At 39.3% G+C, this 18,047-nt stretch overlaps 1 protein-coding gene across 13 annotated transcripts in view; it reads right to left on the bottom strand.

Moving 5' to 3' along the window:
• kcnma1a (potassium large conductance calcium-activated channel, subfamily M, alpha member 1a) overlaps window positions 1–18,047 on the bottom strand; it is a 166,486-nt gene that overhangs the window by 74,018 nt on the left and 74,421 nt on the right. For all 13 annotated transcript variants that reach the window (XM_053501584.1, XM_053501585.1, XM_053501574.1 and 10 more), the window contains exon 3: window positions 7,687–7,748. In XM_053501584.1, the coding sequence (XP_053357559.1) occupies window positions 7,687–7,748 (62 nt within the window). The remainder of the gene's footprint in view (window positions 1–7,686; window positions 7,749–18,047) is intronic.

Below are 18,047 nucleotides of genomic sequence, written 5' to 3'. Positions count from 1 at the left end.
TTTAGGTCAAGGCGCCATTTTTAAAATAGGAATGATGTAGCACCTGCAAGGGTACCAGACATATACAACCTCTTTTGGGACACTAAAAATAGCCTGTGTGCTTTGATTCTCCCTGAAGCACCCTCCGCATACGGTTCACTTGAAGGAGAAAACACACAAAGCATTGCTCCTTAAGAACAGGAGGAATGAGTAAGGAGAGCAGCTTACTGTACACATGTAGCTACCATTACAACATAATAGCCCAGTGCTCACAAGGTCTGGCAAGTTACACTTTTAGCTCTTCAACTGTGTGTGCAAGGTAGCATTACTGAACACAAACACAGCACTGTGAACACAGTGTTGATCTGCTTTAAACTGATAAAAAAAAATTGTGAAAGTACACATTAATTTTGTTGTCTCCTCAGTGGTTTTCTCCAGTAGTCTGACTTATACCCTTCCTGACTGAGCTCCAAGTTCAAGCCGTTCAAGTCAAACCAGGACTTTTGATTGTGCAAAATAGGTCAGGGGTAGTTCAGTGGTCCCATGACCACCAAGGTGTCCTGTTGGGCCCTTGAGCGACAAAAATATAAGTTGCTCTGGATAAGGGAATCTGTCAAATGCACAAATGTAAATAACAGAACTAGCTATATTTCTCTTTATAATCCCAATTGGACTAATCCCAGCTTTTCAGGAGTGCTTGCTGGCCTCTCAAGAACTCCTTTAAAGCCCAAACATGTGGAAATTGCTTGGAGCCAGTACTGTCCAGAGAACGTGGCAATAACTCCCAAGGTTTCATGAATGATTGTGTACACAGTTCCCACGAACAGATGACTATCTTCCGAAATTCTGCATAATTTTCAAGTTATTAGGCGTTCTACTGGCTAAATGTTCATGGGAGCGACTGCTTCGTGCTACGACCCACCTCAATCAGGGATTGCCTTTTACAGACATATTGTATGGACGATTTTAAAATGTTTGCGCCATTCAAATGTTTTACTGCAGTTATGAGTCTCATCACAATACTGTGCTTGAAGTTTTCTGAAAATGTCATTTTTTTTGGCTTTATTTAAGAGAAATTTCATAACAAGTCCTGTGTTTGACTTAACATTCACATTTAATTTGGTTATGGCTGCTTTAGATTCATAACTGAATACAGATACAGATAATATTGTGTTACACTGCTTCTTCATGCTCAGAAACCCATGAGGTTGCAGAAATCTCTCATGGATAGATAGCTCCTTTCATGTAAATTGATTACGAGAGTTTCACAGCAGAGTAAAATGAAATGCCCTTCCTTATCTCTTTATTGATTGATGCTTGCATGGTGCCAAGCTACACGCCTCTGCTTTGCAGAAGTTTTCTGTCCCCCAGTTCTGCCTCACTGATAAGAACCTGGTGCTGCAGAGAGTTTTTCTGAGTCAGCACTGCTGTTTTTCCCCCCTCATGAATAAAGAGCACAATTTTGAGACTTCTCTATTGAAACCTGATGCATGCTCAAGCAGATGTTCATGTAAAGAAAAGATCATGTCAAGCCTAGATTATAAGCTTGAAGAAATGCTCTACCTTTTGATATTCCTTCAGTCCGACCATTTTCTCACTCTCTTCCATCTAGTGAATTTGAGCTTAAATATCATGCTCCTAGTGTGTGGGAGATTTAAAAGCACAGGGATGCTCCAATGGAGTTAAACTATGTGTATTATTCATCCCTGCATTGCAGCAGGAGCAGCATGAGTCTTTTAAAGAGCAGCCATGCTCACACTTACGAATACAGCACAAATGGGACACAAATAAATGCATTCCTTAAATAAGAGCCTCGCTTCCGTTGGCCTAAATACTGGAGATATACCTCCATTGTGCACACTGAGCTAAAAGAGACCCGTGTCCAAAGGGGTAAAGTCCCATTATGAATAATGAAACCAGACAAAGGATAAAAGAAAAAAAAAAAAGAGTCAACCGCATCAGACCTCTTCATACCGCTTCAGTGCTCATCTCCACTACAGATGGTAGCTGTACTATACTGTATATAGTATGCCAGTTAGAAGAAAAAAAGTCTACAGGACGGCGACGACATAATGTAAGTTAATGTAAGGTTGCATGTACTGTGAAACTTTTTAAAAGCCGAGCTACAGTATATAGAATTGGTATTGTAAATCGCCTTCATAATCATTCAATTAAATGATGGTAGAAGTGACAAGCTTACTTAAACCTCTTTTCCCATGTATTTAAAATGTTTTTTTCTCTTTTCTAGCATCAAATGAACAAATCTTACAGATTGATAAAACAAGAACTACAGATGTGAATCATGTATTTATATTTAATGTAGAGATTAATCATGAAGAAAATCAGCATTTTAAAACTTTAGTCTATTTTCCAAGAATGTTTACTTTGGTTGGGGTGATAAAAACATTTAAACAAAGCCTATATTAAAAACGACGATTAATGATTACACATTCTGAGGTGTCTGTTAATAACAATGTCTAGTGTTACACACGTAATCATGTACAGTACAATAAAAAGAAATATTACAAGAAAAAGAAGACATAGTGTGACAGTAGTTTCACTGCACCACTTTACCATCCATATCAACAACAAACACAAGCAATCCATAATGATCAATTAGCAGCATGCTTGTGAGTTATCAAAACATGATCAGGCCCCGTGCCGCTATCTGGAGAGGATGCTGTTTGGCCACCAGAGAGGGCTGTGTATCCACTGAGCTGTGTAAATCTCCCTGTGAGGTCAGCATGGCCTCTCAAGCAGGAATAAAGACGCTTCTTTGCCTTCCCCACTGCAGCCAGTGCAGCATTTCATCCTACGTCAAATTCAGAGTTACCCTAGGCAGCATTTTAGTAAAAATCACTAATACCACATGTGTTCAGAGGGCCTTTTTTAATGGACCATTACTTTTAGTATTTAAACACCAATGACACTTTGGCATATGACATGTTTCCTTTTTTTTTTCATTCTAGACATTCTGTGTGACAGAGTGCTTGGATTGTTTTATAGTGAAATAAAGGATGAACTGAAAAAAGATGATCTGTTACCAGCTCAGAGTGTAAGTCATGGCAGCGACAGAGGTCAGTTAATAATGCTAGCACAGATGGCACATAGAGTGAGAAGGTGTGTGTTGTTTACACACATCTCAGGGGTGAAAACAGTAGGAGAAGAGGGTTTAACTGCCATGGTGCTGGACCTTTAGAGCTTTAGTCTGTTTTAAACAGTAGATCAGGTCTGAGCATTCAGCACTGCTGTCACTGCCAGATTTGGAGCTGACCAGGTGAAGGGTTAAGAAGGCTCATGTAAAGTGTCCTAGTTTCAGCCTAATGAGAACACAGACAAGACATAAAATACAAGCTGCTGCTCCAACAAATTTTAAAATACAATTAAATTCTATCCATTTGCATTACACTAAACCCTAAAACTGTTGCCTCTTGGTCAGATCAGTAACAGCCTGTTCCTTACTTCTAGATTCCCCAATATAAAACATTAGACCAAAAAAAAGTATATAATTCAATCACAGAGCTAAACACACACATGCACACACAAATGACTTTACATTAGCACAACACTGTGTCAAATGTCAGACAAGCCCAGAAATGACATTAGAGTACTCAAGACAGGCTCCACTATATAATCGACTTATCAGCAAGTGTCTGTTTGTAAACTCAAACCATCAGCACTGGAGCCAGAATGAAAATATTACACAGTAAAAATGGGACAGAATAGCAAAAAAAATGTATTGTGATACAAAAGTGTTACAATATGCATCTCCTAGTCTCCTGACATGCACCACATGATCCTATTTACACCTACAGTATACTGTAGATGACCTTTAGAGTGTAAGTCTTGTTGATCTGAAACAATATGTTTTGCAGAACTTTCCAAATAGACCAGTCAACCATAACATTACAAAACATTATGGCCAGTGTTGTGTGGGTTTCCCTTGTGTCCCCTTGGCAATCAAAGTAATGTTTCCACCACCTTGTAGATCCCAGACCACAAGAATCTAAAGCTGCTGTCAGAGCAAAGAAGGGGATGTGCAGTATTGGTAGTGTTTTCCAGGAGGCATGGTGGTGCAGTGGTTGGTACCATGGCCTCCTCACTTCCATGATTGAGGGTTTGATTCCTGCCTTGGGTCTGTGTTTGCAGAGTTCGAATGTTCTCCCTGTGTTTTATGGCTTTCTTTCGGCTACTCCAGTTTCCTCTCACAGTCCAAAGACATGCAGAGTTGTCTAATTGGTATTTCCAAATTTCCCATAGCGTGAGAGTGAATGTGTGCTTGTGTGCCCTTCAGTGGACTGGCACCCCACCCAGGGTGTACACCGGGTCCTCTGGGACAGGCTATAAAAAATGAGTGCAAGTATGGTGTTAATGGTGTTAAGTGAGTATATAGGGCAAGTTAAAGTTTGTTGATAGCGTCCTGACCCTGGCACTATTATCTATCAGGGCTTCTGTACACTGTCTGAGAAAGTTTGCTTCCACAGGCCCCTTAAATACACAGCTCTATACACAACGAGAACCACGTCAGCACTTGTTCACTGCTTACATGAAGACTACATGTTGGCTTTTATATGACAATTTGTATAGTCAACTTTAATGAAAATCTGGTGTAGTGTTAATATTGTGTGGCAGTATTGTAATTTTACCTCCAAAGGAAAAAACCCAGAGGGGACACCGGTAATTACACAGCAGCTGTATTAGTCACACAAACACTGCAGATGGTATGAGTCCTTGAACCATAGTAAATGACTAGATAATGCAAAATTATACACATTCCACAATGAGCCTTTCTTTTTATTCACTACATGAATTTGAGTGCGTCCACACACAATCCATCCCCACAAGCCTATGGGGATAACTTTTCCCCACACCCCCCCTTACAGAGGAAATCTTATGTGAAAGTGTTTTTTTTTACATGTGCATGTAAAAAATTGTGGGAAAAAAAAAACATTCCATGCTTTTTCTTTAATTAATATTTTTCCAGATTTTCTCCCTAATTTAGTAATAGCCAAATTCCTACCCGTCATCATGGCATTTCCCCATCAAGGCTACAACTACCAATCAGGGAGGGTGGAGGCCATCATGTGTTTCCCTCGAGACACTCGAACGATAGCGCTATCCACTCCTTCTGCTTGTGTGTGTGCTCACAGACACCCAAGATTGCCTAGAGCCGTGATTGATGTGAGAGTGCTAAAGTGCCTCCCAACCCTCCCCGAGAGAGCTTGGCCAATCAGCCCCCTCAAGGTTCCCGGCTGCAGGAGGGCATCATATACAGCATGACAGGATTTGAACTTGCGATCAAACTCCAGATGATAGGGTGGGCTTTTACCACTGGGGGCCACATTCCCTGGCCTTTTGTCTTTTTTTCCATTTTTTGTATTGGCTGGAGCATAAACAAGCAAATTCCTTCTTAATGTGACCTCATACAGTATAAGCAGGTACCCTATCCTAGTGCGTTGCTCAGCTCTACTGCTCTCTTGTGGGATGCTCATCAGCAGGAGCTCATTTACTGTATACAGACACTGAGATGGTGTGTTTGGAAGAGAAGCCTGAGATATGAAAGAAACGCATTATTCATTCATTCATTTTCTATAACACTTTATCCTATACAGGGAAGGAAGCAGGCTGCATACACCCTGGGCAGGATGCCAATCAATCGCAGGGCACGCACACATGTATAGAAACACTTAGGGCACTCACAGTAGTCTAACCTGAACTGTGGGAGGAGTCCAAACTCTACGTACGCAGACCCGAGCCGGGCATCAAACCCTCGATCCTAGAGGTGCGAGGCCACAGTGCTTAAACACTTTGTCACTTTGCCACCAAAATGCATCATCTGAGGAGTATTTTAGCTGGAGCATCACCGCATGCAGTACCAGTCATATAATACAACCTTGCCATGGTCCACTCCATGGTCTTTCCTATTTTTATTTCTATCTGTTGTACATTATAAAACGACACTAAGGGCATCCAAAATATGCAATATTATAATATGATATTGAGATGTGTCTGCTACTTATCCTCTATAAAGCCTAAAATCCTCTGCAGCAGAGGTACACTAAGTTTCTGTCTTGCTTTCCTGGGATGGTCTTGGGAGACAGTTTCATCATGGTGCTTGATGGGTTTTACAAATGCACTTGACAATACTGTTCTTGCAAGAACTACAGTACTCCAGAACAGCTGACCTTCGTGTTAAAAAAAAAAATCTTATTGTTGTTACTTAATTATTCCATATGCATCAATTTCAGTATTGTTATAGAATGTAGAAAATATAACAGTTAACAAAAAACACTGGGAAGATGTGTCCAAACTTTTGATTAATACTTTATACGCATATACTGAAGGGGGCTATGAGATGTGTGGGACCTTTAAACATCTGAGAAAAACACAAGAAAAACAGCAAGGCAACACTTGAATGTGGCGGCTACTTATTAATAAGCAGCACCTCCATTATTTAACAACAAAGCCTGCATAGTCCTGACGTCTTTATTTCTGTTAGTTCAAAATATAAAAAAAATCAATACCTTGTGAATTTATAGTTTAAATTCACCTAGATCAAGTAGGCACAAAGAGAAAATTAATTGTTACCATAAGCTTCCTTTGGATCTTACTGACTTGCCTGAATTTGTCTAACCAATTCAGACAAGTCAGTTGATTTATCTGAAAAAAGCCTCTGTAGTTGCAGCAAGGGGTCATAATTTATTTTATTTATTTTTACAGATTATGGCTAAACCACAGATGTTAGTAACTCTTAAATGCAGGAAAAAAAGTACACCAAGTGCCTGAAGCTCTATTTGACATTTTATATATATAAAATTTTAGAGCAGATTGAAACCCCCTGAGGAAGTACGGCAAGTTTCAGCTTACACAAATGTTGGACAAACAGCATAGATGCAATATTGCTAATCAGATAAATTATACTATTATTCCAGCACTCTTGGCGTCTCTTAATTCTTGTGCAAGCGCTCAGTCCTCCAGGTTGTGGTATTAAGCCTGAACTGACAAAGTCATTGCTACCCCAAGGCAGGATGACAGCAGGCACAGAACACAAGGAAATATGAGTTCCATTTGCTCGCAGTGCTACCTGGTTGCCTGGGCAACAGCTGGGCAAAGGAAGAGTGCGCTTGTCTCTAAGGATCATGGGGGGATGGGATGAGAGGGCACCAGGGATTTTCCACCTGATGTAACCATGGAAACTGACTCACTTGGCTTCCATTGACAAAATAATCACGCTACCCGGGGCTGGATTTTATTTTGTGCTGGGACCAGGACAAAGATCGTGATTTCTTTAATAGCGCACTTTGCATAACAGCCAATTGAGGGAACATTAAAATGTATCATTACCTACATGGGAAAATAGTATCCTGGTACAGATGAATGTGCCCACCTGTGCTCTGTGCTGGCACAATAAGCCAGCAAATGCTCCATTAGCAATGCTCATACTGCACAGGCGGAAAAAAAAAACATTCACTTATGAGTCATGATATAAGACGTACCTGAAACGTGTGAGCAAAGAATCTGCCTGCAAGCTAAAAAACAACATGGGCCTTCTCTTCAGGGAAACTGTAACCAGAATTTGGTTTAAAAATAAGAATTTAATTAATAATGCCCATCTGTTGTACAGTGTAAAATGTATTAGATGTTGGCGACTATAGACCATGGAGCCCCGAGAAGATGCCAAGAAAACTAGGAAAGTGTAATACTCACTCAGATGAGTCTATGAAGTATATTCCAAGGGCTCCAATACTGAGAGCAAAGACTAATACCACCTGGAAAGACAGAAGAAAAGAAAACCGTTAGACATTTCAATAAGAACCTTGTATCAGTTTGCTTAAGGAGCTAATAACAGAGCATAAATATTATACTGGCACTCTGGCCATAGAATTTATGTAAATTAACCTTTTAAAAAAGACAAATACATAATTTTTCAACATTTTCTTTTTTGTTTTTCAAGGAGTTTGTCCATCTTTGTTCACAAACTGTCAACAAGCATTCGCATTCCTTCATTAAAAAATGTTTTAGGCTAATCTGTAAGCCAGGAATGCTCCACTGTCTTCGGTTCTTCTTCAGAAGTGAATCTTTGTACTCGTAAGGCAGCTTTCAGGAGACCAAACAGGTCAAAGTCAGGAGATGAAGCGAGATCAGAACTACAAAAAGGATGCAATGTGGTCATCTTGCCTCAAAACAGAAAATCGACAGTGTGGGCGGAAGCGTGCAGATGTTTGTCATCAGCCGTAGATGTGGACAGGCGTGCAGCTTCTTCTAGATCGCTACCACCTGTGGGAACTTCCTTGAACTTCTTTTTCCATCCATACAACACTTCTTCGAGACAAAAGTAGGGCATCCATTTTTGCTCGCACCACAGTTACAAATGAAATAATGTAACACGTTCACACCTGCACAACAGCGACTGGGAGACAGTAGCCTTAAACGGAAAGCGCTGTTGAGAAGTTTCCATATTACCGGAGTGCGGATCATTTTGTCTCCTCCTCGTACATTAGTCGACATAATAGATCAGTTAATCCTACAAACATGTCAATGAAGTTTTAGTAAGGGGATGCTAACAAATCCCACACAACTTGTCTGCTACAAAAATGTGAGCATTTTTTTAAACACCCTAGAAATGACAAATGCTTGACGAGGATCACAAACACGTAAAAGCGCCAGGTGTTCACCAGGTGTTGAGGAGAACCTCAATTAGGAAAACACAAAACCAGCTAAAAGTGTGCTGGCTATACGTAATTCCTTCAGGCCAGATGGGCGTAGGGCTTGGTCATGTTTTCTTCTGCCTCGGGGGTTTTTAAATACTGACCCAAGTTACACAGCTGATAGGAACACACACACATGCTCAGTAAGGAACACATCAGATGAAATTTATTCCTCTGTGTGTATGTGTGTGATCTCAGGAATTAAGCAGCTCTGATAGACAGCATTTTCATCTGTCATATGTCTGGCCACTGGTTGGAGAAAGTGTCCCAGCACAGGGGAGTGGAGAAGGTGTAGCTTAGAGCTTCAGGGGTCAAATCATTTAATCTTCTTTCAGCTGCTCCACGCGAGATGGGCAATATCGCCTGATCAGATGAAACGGGAACTACTGCTATCAAATAGCTGCTATGCTATGGGGAATAGCACACCAACATGCACAAATGCACACCCTTGCTATCAGCTTGCCTAATGTTTTATCTGTTAGTGCACCTCACAGTAACCTGATGCTGGACACCTACACTGGAGGCTGTTAATATGCTTAGCGCTATCACTGCTGCATCAATGTGATGAAGGAACGCTGCTGACTTTTTTGTCGTTGTTGTTTTGTTTTAATACTGAAGCCACAGGCAGAAAAAGTGTAGACAATAACATATCCGTCCACAACTGTGAGAGTTCAAGAGCAGAAAGGATATGAAGCCCCTAAACAGAAGAGAAAGTCAAGGTTTTAGCCAAAATCTAATTTATACTTCACGCAAAATATTGCCATACTTAACTGACATTGTAGGCCAATAATGCATATGGAACTAAAATTATAATTTCTGCCTAAAGAATGAAATTCTAAGGAACAGATGGGAAAGCCTGAGCACTGCACCAGTAAAAATGTTTGAGTCAGCAGAGCGAGGAAATCAAGTCCTGTATTAATAAATACATAAAACAAAATCATGTCCTGGTCTGGTCACATGGTACTCTCCCCACCCTTTGCTGTGTATTATATCTATGGGGAGATGTGATATTAACTTTTATACATCTTCAAATAAACAAATAACATGACAACATACTGTACTGTATGTGTATTAAAGTGGGCAGGTATAGATACTGATTAGTTTCTTATCTAAAACCTGTGATCGGGCTTGATCTCTCACTGGTCAAGCTTAAGTTTCGTCCAGTGGAAAGGGTCCTGATAACCTGTCCGAAGGTGAGATGGTAGGAGCTCCTGCTCCGATTGCCAAAACCCGAAAAAGCCTCTCCACTCGCTCGGTGGACACCTCAAACATTTAAGACTTGAAACTGGGCACCTCAGTTGACAGCTTGTCAGATCAGTGATAGGGGACTGTTCAACAGGAGGTGGCAGTCCTAGAGCCCTGTGTTGACATACTGAAACTTTCAAGCTTCTATTTCAACCTTGGCTATGGTCTAGTTCCCAGAACAAGGTCAAGTGATTTGAGCAGCCATATTAAAGTAATTACTATGCACTGATTGATGTCCTATCTTTTCTAAGTGTGAATCTGTGAATGCTTGGAAATTCTCTAAAAGTCAGTGTAAAATATTACAGCTGCTGTATATGATGCATTTAAGGTGGGCAAACAAGTAAAGCGAGAGAAATCTTTTAGAACGATATATGAAAAGAATGTGCCATAGCTAGCAACCAGAATCATAAGAGAAATGATGTGTGCAAGTTTAATTCAATTCAATAAAGTTTTATTTGTATAGCGCTTTTAACAATTGTCATTGTCACAAATCAGCTTCACACGATCAAAAGAATTATTTAAGTTTGTCTGAGATGTGAATGTGTATGAATCAAAATGATAAGACTGTCCCTGTTGAGCAAGCCGAGGACGACAGTGGCAAGGAAAAACTCCCTGAGATAGTAATATGAAGGAACCTTCAGAGGAACCAGACTCAACAGGGAACTCGTCCTCATTTGGGTGATAACGGATAGCCGGGATTGATCTGCAGTCATACTGTGTGAGACTGGAAGTTCAGTATAACAGGAGATGTGTTTAAAATTGAGTCCAGTTCGTTATTGAAGGCTCGGGTAGACTGTAGGAAACTCCAGTCCTGAACTATCGAGCGACTGAAGCTACAAGTCCTCAGAGAACAGCTGTCTGTATCAGCCGAGGACAGGACCATCTTCGTGGAAAAGCAAGTCCAGCTGTCATGACCATCATTTCCCTGGCTCGGGTATTATCGCTGAAAAGGTTTCCTCTTCTGGATAAACACCCCTTAGCAGTGTTCCACATATAACCTGGCCTCCTTTCCATACATCAGGCACAGCTGTTGTTGACTCAGCCAGGCTTCACTCTTGCACAGTAGAGAGCAGAATCCCAGCTTTCATTATACATGGTAGTGTGTTTGTTATTTTACTGATATCCTGCATTATACAATGAGAAACTCCTCACTGCATTTTTAATAAGATTCTTTATCAGAGTAACAGACTGTGGAAAAAGAGACAAAAAAATGAGCCTCCGCCACCTGTGATGAAGCCAGTAGATGAAACAGAGATCATGAGTCTGTTTCAGGGGTGTGTGGAGCATTGTGGGTTGGGGGGGAGGGGGATTAGGGGGCATAGTGAGCTTGCACTGACTAGACTTTTTTACCAATAGCAGGTTTGAAAAAAAAATGTGGCAATGAAAGAAAACACTTTTATACATTACACGAAATACTTTAGGGACTGGGAAAAAATGTATGTGCACACTAGAGATAGGAAAACATTTATTTAGTTAAGTACTGTAATTGACGTATTCCTATACCAAAATTGATTTTTTTTAAATGAATTTTAAATTCATACATGATTGCACTTGAAGTCCTAAAATTTTGCAGTTCCTCTAAATAATTCACACATTGGCAGGTAGCACAGCATCCTGTGTTGTACTGTAGGAGAAAATGATTTGATAAAGTGGTTTAGAAATAGGAAGTAAATGTTAAAGCTATATATCAAATCGGGGTATTGATACAATGGTGATACTAACAGAATGGCGATACAAATCAAATCGGCACTTAGGTATCGAGCACACTTGAGCTGAAATGATTACAGCTAGAAACGATGACTGATTCTGAAAGTAGAATTTAAAATGAAACAATGGCTATAAGGTTAATGTGCACAAACTTCATTATGTATAATTTATAACCAGAAGAACACAGATAAATAAACAAATTTACTACATGATACACAGTATACAGATGTAACAGTTATTATTTCATCTCCTGTCCAATGCTGGTTAGAGACAAACAGAATTTATGCCATTATTTGCTGTAAGCACATTAAACCAGCTTACACAAGCGCTTTTTTTTTAAGCTGGTGCCTGTAACCTATTAACTGAAGAAGCAACAGAGAAATTTTTTTCTAGCATATCATTATACTGTAGATCATTAGTCATGTATTGTGCCGTTTTAAGGTGTTAATAGGCTGTCTGAGCTTTCCCGTGGTTCCTTGCTGCACAGTCATGACCCTGATCAGCCCCTCAGATCTGTCCTTACATGATTCTTGTTAGAGTCAATCAAGCTCGAACAGATTGGATGGGCACAGGCATCTCACTTCTCACCAGAGGACTTTCACAGAGGTGTTCTCAAGCCACTCCTGTGTTTTTTTTTTGGGTTTTTTTTGCTTTCGAGTTGCTGTCTTGTCGAAATATAAACTGTTACCCCCAGCTTGAGATGAGGATAGGTCTTTATTTTTCGGCATCAATTTTCCCCTCTATACTGATTAGTCTCCCACAGCATGATGCTGCCACCACCGTGTTTGACTGTAGGGATACTTTTAACGAGATAATGCTCAGTTCCCGATTTCAAATAGTTCAAGCTTTGAGTCGTCAGATCAGAGGATTTTGTTTCTCATGGTCTGTGAGTTATTTAGGGGATCTATTAAGGGATCTCTTTTAGTAAGGAATGGCTCCTATCTAGCCAATCTACCATAGATGCCTGATGGTGAAGAGCTGCAGTGATGACTGTCCTCTTGTAAGTCTCTCCCATCTCTACAAGGGAACTTGAATATCTTTTTTTTTTTTTCAATAGCAACTTGAATTTAAACTTAGATTTGAACTTTGAACTTAGATTTGAATACATTTCAAGATTAGTATAAAACCTAACAATGTAGAAAACTTAAAGGTCAGCACTGTACACATCCTCAACAGAGCAAGAACAATCCTTGTCTTCAGTCAGACACCGAACTGCCAGCTAATATACACACACACACACACCTACACACACACACACACACACACACACAGAATTTTAGATCACATAACTGATACTGTGCATATTAAATACAATACAAAATGAAATTAAAAGGAACAACAAATCATAACCTAAGTTACGATCTTTGTGTGTTAAAGGAAAACTTTGTGCACATAGCAAGATAACTATAAACCCCCTCTTCATTTAACAAATCACAAATCGGCAGTCCTGGAGCCAGTGTGTTTACTTTTTTTTAGGGATTTACTTTTTTTTTACTGTCCTTTTTTATTCAAAGTTTGTATTTGGTATGTAGTTACTGTATGTAGTTACTGTATGTCTAAACATTGTGCATCATTGTGGAGCAACATACCTCAATCCTACTGCCTACATTATCACACACATCAGCTAAGGTTTACTCTAGTTTACAGGACTTTTTGCAGATTAATTAGAACAAACAAATCTACCACAAGCAGGTATGTGGAAACAATGATAACCATGAGCAGTCCAGTGCAAACGATAAAATGACTTCGCTGTTAGCACAGTCTAAGAAGTCAACTCTTGGTTGATGGCTGAAACACTGTTCAACAACTTACTCACAGTGAAAACCTGTTTGATTTGCAGCATTTTGCTTTCACCTCTAAATAGAAGCATGTTGTGACATTTTCTTTTACATTTCTTTCTTTATTTTTTTTTTTTTACAGATGCATTATATTATATTTAAAATTCACGAAAATCCACAGTTAAAAAGCAAAAGCACTTCCAAAGTCAATGAGTGATCATGATATCAATATTGATTATCCCAAATAATTGTCATTCTGATTTTGCTGTAATTAAGCAATCCTAGTTTGTAAATCTGTATTGAACCAACAAAATTATCAGGCTTTTTACATTTTGATAAATAATTACTTTAACCTTTTCAGTCATTTCTTTTTTTCAGGGTGACAGAAATACCAAACTGGCCACTGTTTACTTGGCTAATGAATTTAAGATGTTTCCATCCTTAAATACAGAGTCAGCCAAAAGAAAATGTACACACACTACAGGAAAATAAAAATAGTATTTTTATTATATATTAATCTACTATTAACAGTATTTTCATATCACTCACTCATCATCTACAGTATACCGCTTGATCCTGTACTGAGGGCCGCAGGGAGACTGAAGCCTACTCCAGGAGACTTAGAGCACGAGGCATATCCAGGCCTATCACAGGGTGCCAATTCATTATTTGTATTTTATTACCATAATATTATCATATATATCAATATATAACATATATTAATAATTTATAATGAAATTCTTTATTATTCTGTACATTCTTTATTATTCTGTAATTGCACAAATCACCCACAATGAGTTTTTCATCTTAAAACATCACCACAGAACTAGTGAATACCAGCTTCCTTTTAGCCTGATTTTCAGGTAACAATATCACCAAGAAGCCCAGAGCCTAAGCCATAAACCCCAGTTGGAGAAGAAGCAGCATGACGAGGCAGAATTACAGCTTTCTTCCTTCATGCATGGTGAGCACAATCAATCAGGATTTGGCTAGTCTTATTTCTAAAGTGAAATTAAACCAAATCCAGGCTCTAGGATTTCAGAAAACCCAACAACAGAGTCTTTTTCTATCTGCCAGGTATTGTAAATTATAAGTCAGAAAACAGAGACGATGTCCAGCCCTACATCATGTACTGTAGTTTACACTTTAAATTTTGATTAATTGAAAGAAAATGCAAATGCTTACTGATTGAACACAAATCAGAAACAAATTTTTGGAAATAAGTAAACACAACACTTTGTGTGTGTACAAAGACGGCGCTCTATTGCTCAGGGACGTGAACGCACGGTTCGCTTACAGTAAACGTCAGGGAAGTGTCCCTGCAGGAACCTGCGCCTCCTGCTTGGTGTGCTTGAGTCCCAATGACGTCAATCAGATATGCAGAATTGTGACTTCACCCGAAAATTCAGGAGCGCTCCGTCTTTAAACCACTGAAAACCATTAAAAAGATTTAGACCACCGTCCACTGACTAAATTAAGTTGGATCAAATGGATGGTTGAATTAATTCCAGATATTTAAAGGTTAAGCATTTCAGCTCTTCACAGGCGTTGCTATTTATAGTCATGAGCTTTAAGATTCTCCAGATGTGCTGACTGTGATATATTATAGCTCCTAATATGTGCAAGTTGCGACCTAAATGTCTTCACAAGACAACAACGCTCTTACTGAATCACTAGGCGATGTCAACAGTGAACGCTGTTTGGTGTTTAGACCGGTGAATAATTCACCACATGACTCCATGGGAAATGTCACCTTCTGGACACTGACTGCCAATTAGCCTCTTAGCAGGAAGTGCAGCATTGATTTGGGGAGATGCTGAATGTTAGCTCGAGTAACTTACACACAAAAATCACACACACACACTCCCCCCACACACACTCCCCCCACACACACACTCCCCCCACACACACACTCCCCCCACACACACACTCCCCCCACACACACACTCCCCCCACACACACACTCCCCCCACACACACACTCCCCCCACACACACGAAAAAAACCTTAAAAAAAAACTGTTTACCTTTTTTCAAATACATGAGTTCTTGTGAGTAAAGCATGGGTTTGCTGTAAGAGGTCGTTGTTTTGACTAATCGACATTGTGAAATAGTGAGGATGTGAATGTAATAGACTGGTGCTCCTTCCGGGTGTTCCCAGTGACCTTCAGAATTATGGCAACCCTGACAATGTGGCAATGAAAAGAAATTTGAGCAAATAAATGTTTAAAAAAAAAGTAAAAAAACACATCAGCCAGGCTTAAGCTAAAAAACACTAAAGATTATGAGTTGATTGATTAAAGAAATACCCCAGAAGCACCTACATGGTCTAAAGAACGTCTGATCTGAGGCACTTTTGTGAAAGAAACACTAACAAAATAGACCTCATAAAGCCACAGAAAGCAGCAATTCCACCATAACTTTACCACTGAACCAGACCATCCCACACATCCTCTTCCTATCAATCAGCATTACAGCCATATTTAAACTTACTGCAATAAAAAGTCAATGAGAACAGCGCATCAATCAATCCTCAAGCCTACATGAAAATGTGCACCTCATAAAACTAAATAAATGCACCTCTAGGCACACAGTCACACTCTAATGCTTCTGTTCCAAATGTACCTCACAAAAATTGTAAATCAAGTTATTGACAAATTATCTGACAATCTTCATACAAAAGGTTGTGATAAAAGGAGAAAAATCTTGTTAAGTATAAACAGTAAATATTTCTGGAAATATTAAAGCGTGTCAGTGCGATTTAAACAAGTTAACTAATATTTTATTTCCTGTCACCTGAACACATTAACAGCTCCTGAATGTTCAGTGAAAAAAAATCATACAGAGAGGAATATAGTCCTTACAAAGCAAGCATTTTTATTAAATATTTGACTTTTATTATAAGCACAGGTCACATGACAACATGAATGAATGCAATGCCTATGAAGTCAATAACTAAAGCTAATTTCCCTGATGAGTCTTTTTGATCTTTGGCTGTTGTTCTACTGTAAGTTTTGCTACATGATTTCCTTAAGTTTTTATTTTACCAGGAGACAACAAAAAATAGCGCCTTCAGAATCTTTATAGTAAAGAAAAAGCGTGGTTTATAATCTGTATTTTATAAAATGAAATGCTCAGGTAACCTCAAACAGCCAAATTGTAATTGTAAATGTAATTCACACAGAAGCCATGAATTAGGTGTGCCTCAGTGTGCGTCTCAGGAGTGCTCTGCCTTTCTCTATTAGAGGAAGCATGACATTTATCACAACATCTAGGATTTAACACACATTCATCATAAATACAGTGCAGATCAATGCTTTCAATACAATAAGGGTGGATGAACCGAGTCTTAAGGTGCTTTTGCTCACTCGCCAAATGCAGCACTTTGCTTCAGAGGATGCAGTCTCTCTAATTCACTGCTATTTACTGGCCATGAAGAGCTTAACTGTGCTTAAAAAAAAAAAACCTGCTGCCAGCTTTGATCTTTTACAATTGGCTCTTGTGCCTCAGCCTTTGACAATCTAACCAATCACAGAGCAAGTAAAATTCTTGCAACTAATCATAATGCAGAAGATGGGACTGGTCTGGGAAAAGGCTTTCTGCATATCTTAATACCTGAATTAATCCAGTGCTGTTAATTGTACTTGGCCTGGACATGCTGATCAGTCTCATTTTCTGATATATTTCATGATGCACTTTAGCTTTCGCACTAATTTAGTGTGCCGGTTTGTCTGATCTACATATTACTGTGTTAGCTGATAACTGTTTGGCTAGCCCCGTCACTACCTCTGGTCGTGGGTTAAAGGAGCTACAACAACGACCCCTCCGATTTTGCTCATGTTTTGCTCATGAATGAAAGGAGCTAAAATGTATTGCTTGTTAATTACTACTTCAACACTACACTTGCTTCAAAGAACTTTTACCATAAAAAGGTGAACCTGTTAATAAAAATAAATAAATCCATGAGAGAAATTGTTTCTTTAACAATGAATAAGCAAATATTTAACTACACTGCAAGTCAGACTGCAAAATGGAGCAAATATTGTAGTCCATTGTTTCTTTTTTTGCCAAAATGATGAAGTGCTATTAATTAACAAGCTTATCCTCCCTCGGCTATATGCTCTTCAATGCAAACAACATAAAATATTTTCAAAACAGCCCGTTGGCACTATGAATTCTGCAGCACATACATCACAGCAACGCAAGCAATTACAGCTCAGTAATAATTATTAAACCCGGGTCGAGGATGTCTTATGCAGCTAGTCAACATAATGAGAGAGCAGGGAGAAAAATAAATAAGTAATCACAAATATCCTCAATTTTCCCCAAAAATATATGTTATATAAATCCACACATGCCGTTCCATTACCGTGTCAGATAACTATTTAAATCTAGCCTATCCATCCAGGCAAAATAAACTATGCACAGGATGTCCCAAAACAGAGCTCATCTTTGACAGTGGCTGACAGCAGATATTGAAAAAAGCACTGACAGGCTGACATGACCAAAAAATTATGTGTCAAAGCGAGCATGCATGAGAGGAGAGGACGCTGAGGAGGCCGAGCAGACGGGATAAGACACTACATCAAGCTGGGCAACAACCCTATTTCACTGACCTTGAGTAATGACCGG

Source organism: Clarias gariepinus, chromosome 8 (genome assembly GCF_024256425.1).
Source record: "Clarias gariepinus isolate MV-2021 ecotype Netherlands chromosome 8, CGAR_prim_01v2, whole genome shotgun sequence".
NCBI lineage: Eukaryota > Metazoa > Chordata > Actinopteri > Siluriformes > Clariidae > Clarias > Clarias gariepinus.
The sequence above is the reverse complement of the archived record's forward strand: the minus strand, read 5'-3'. Positions and strand labels throughout refer to the sequence as shown.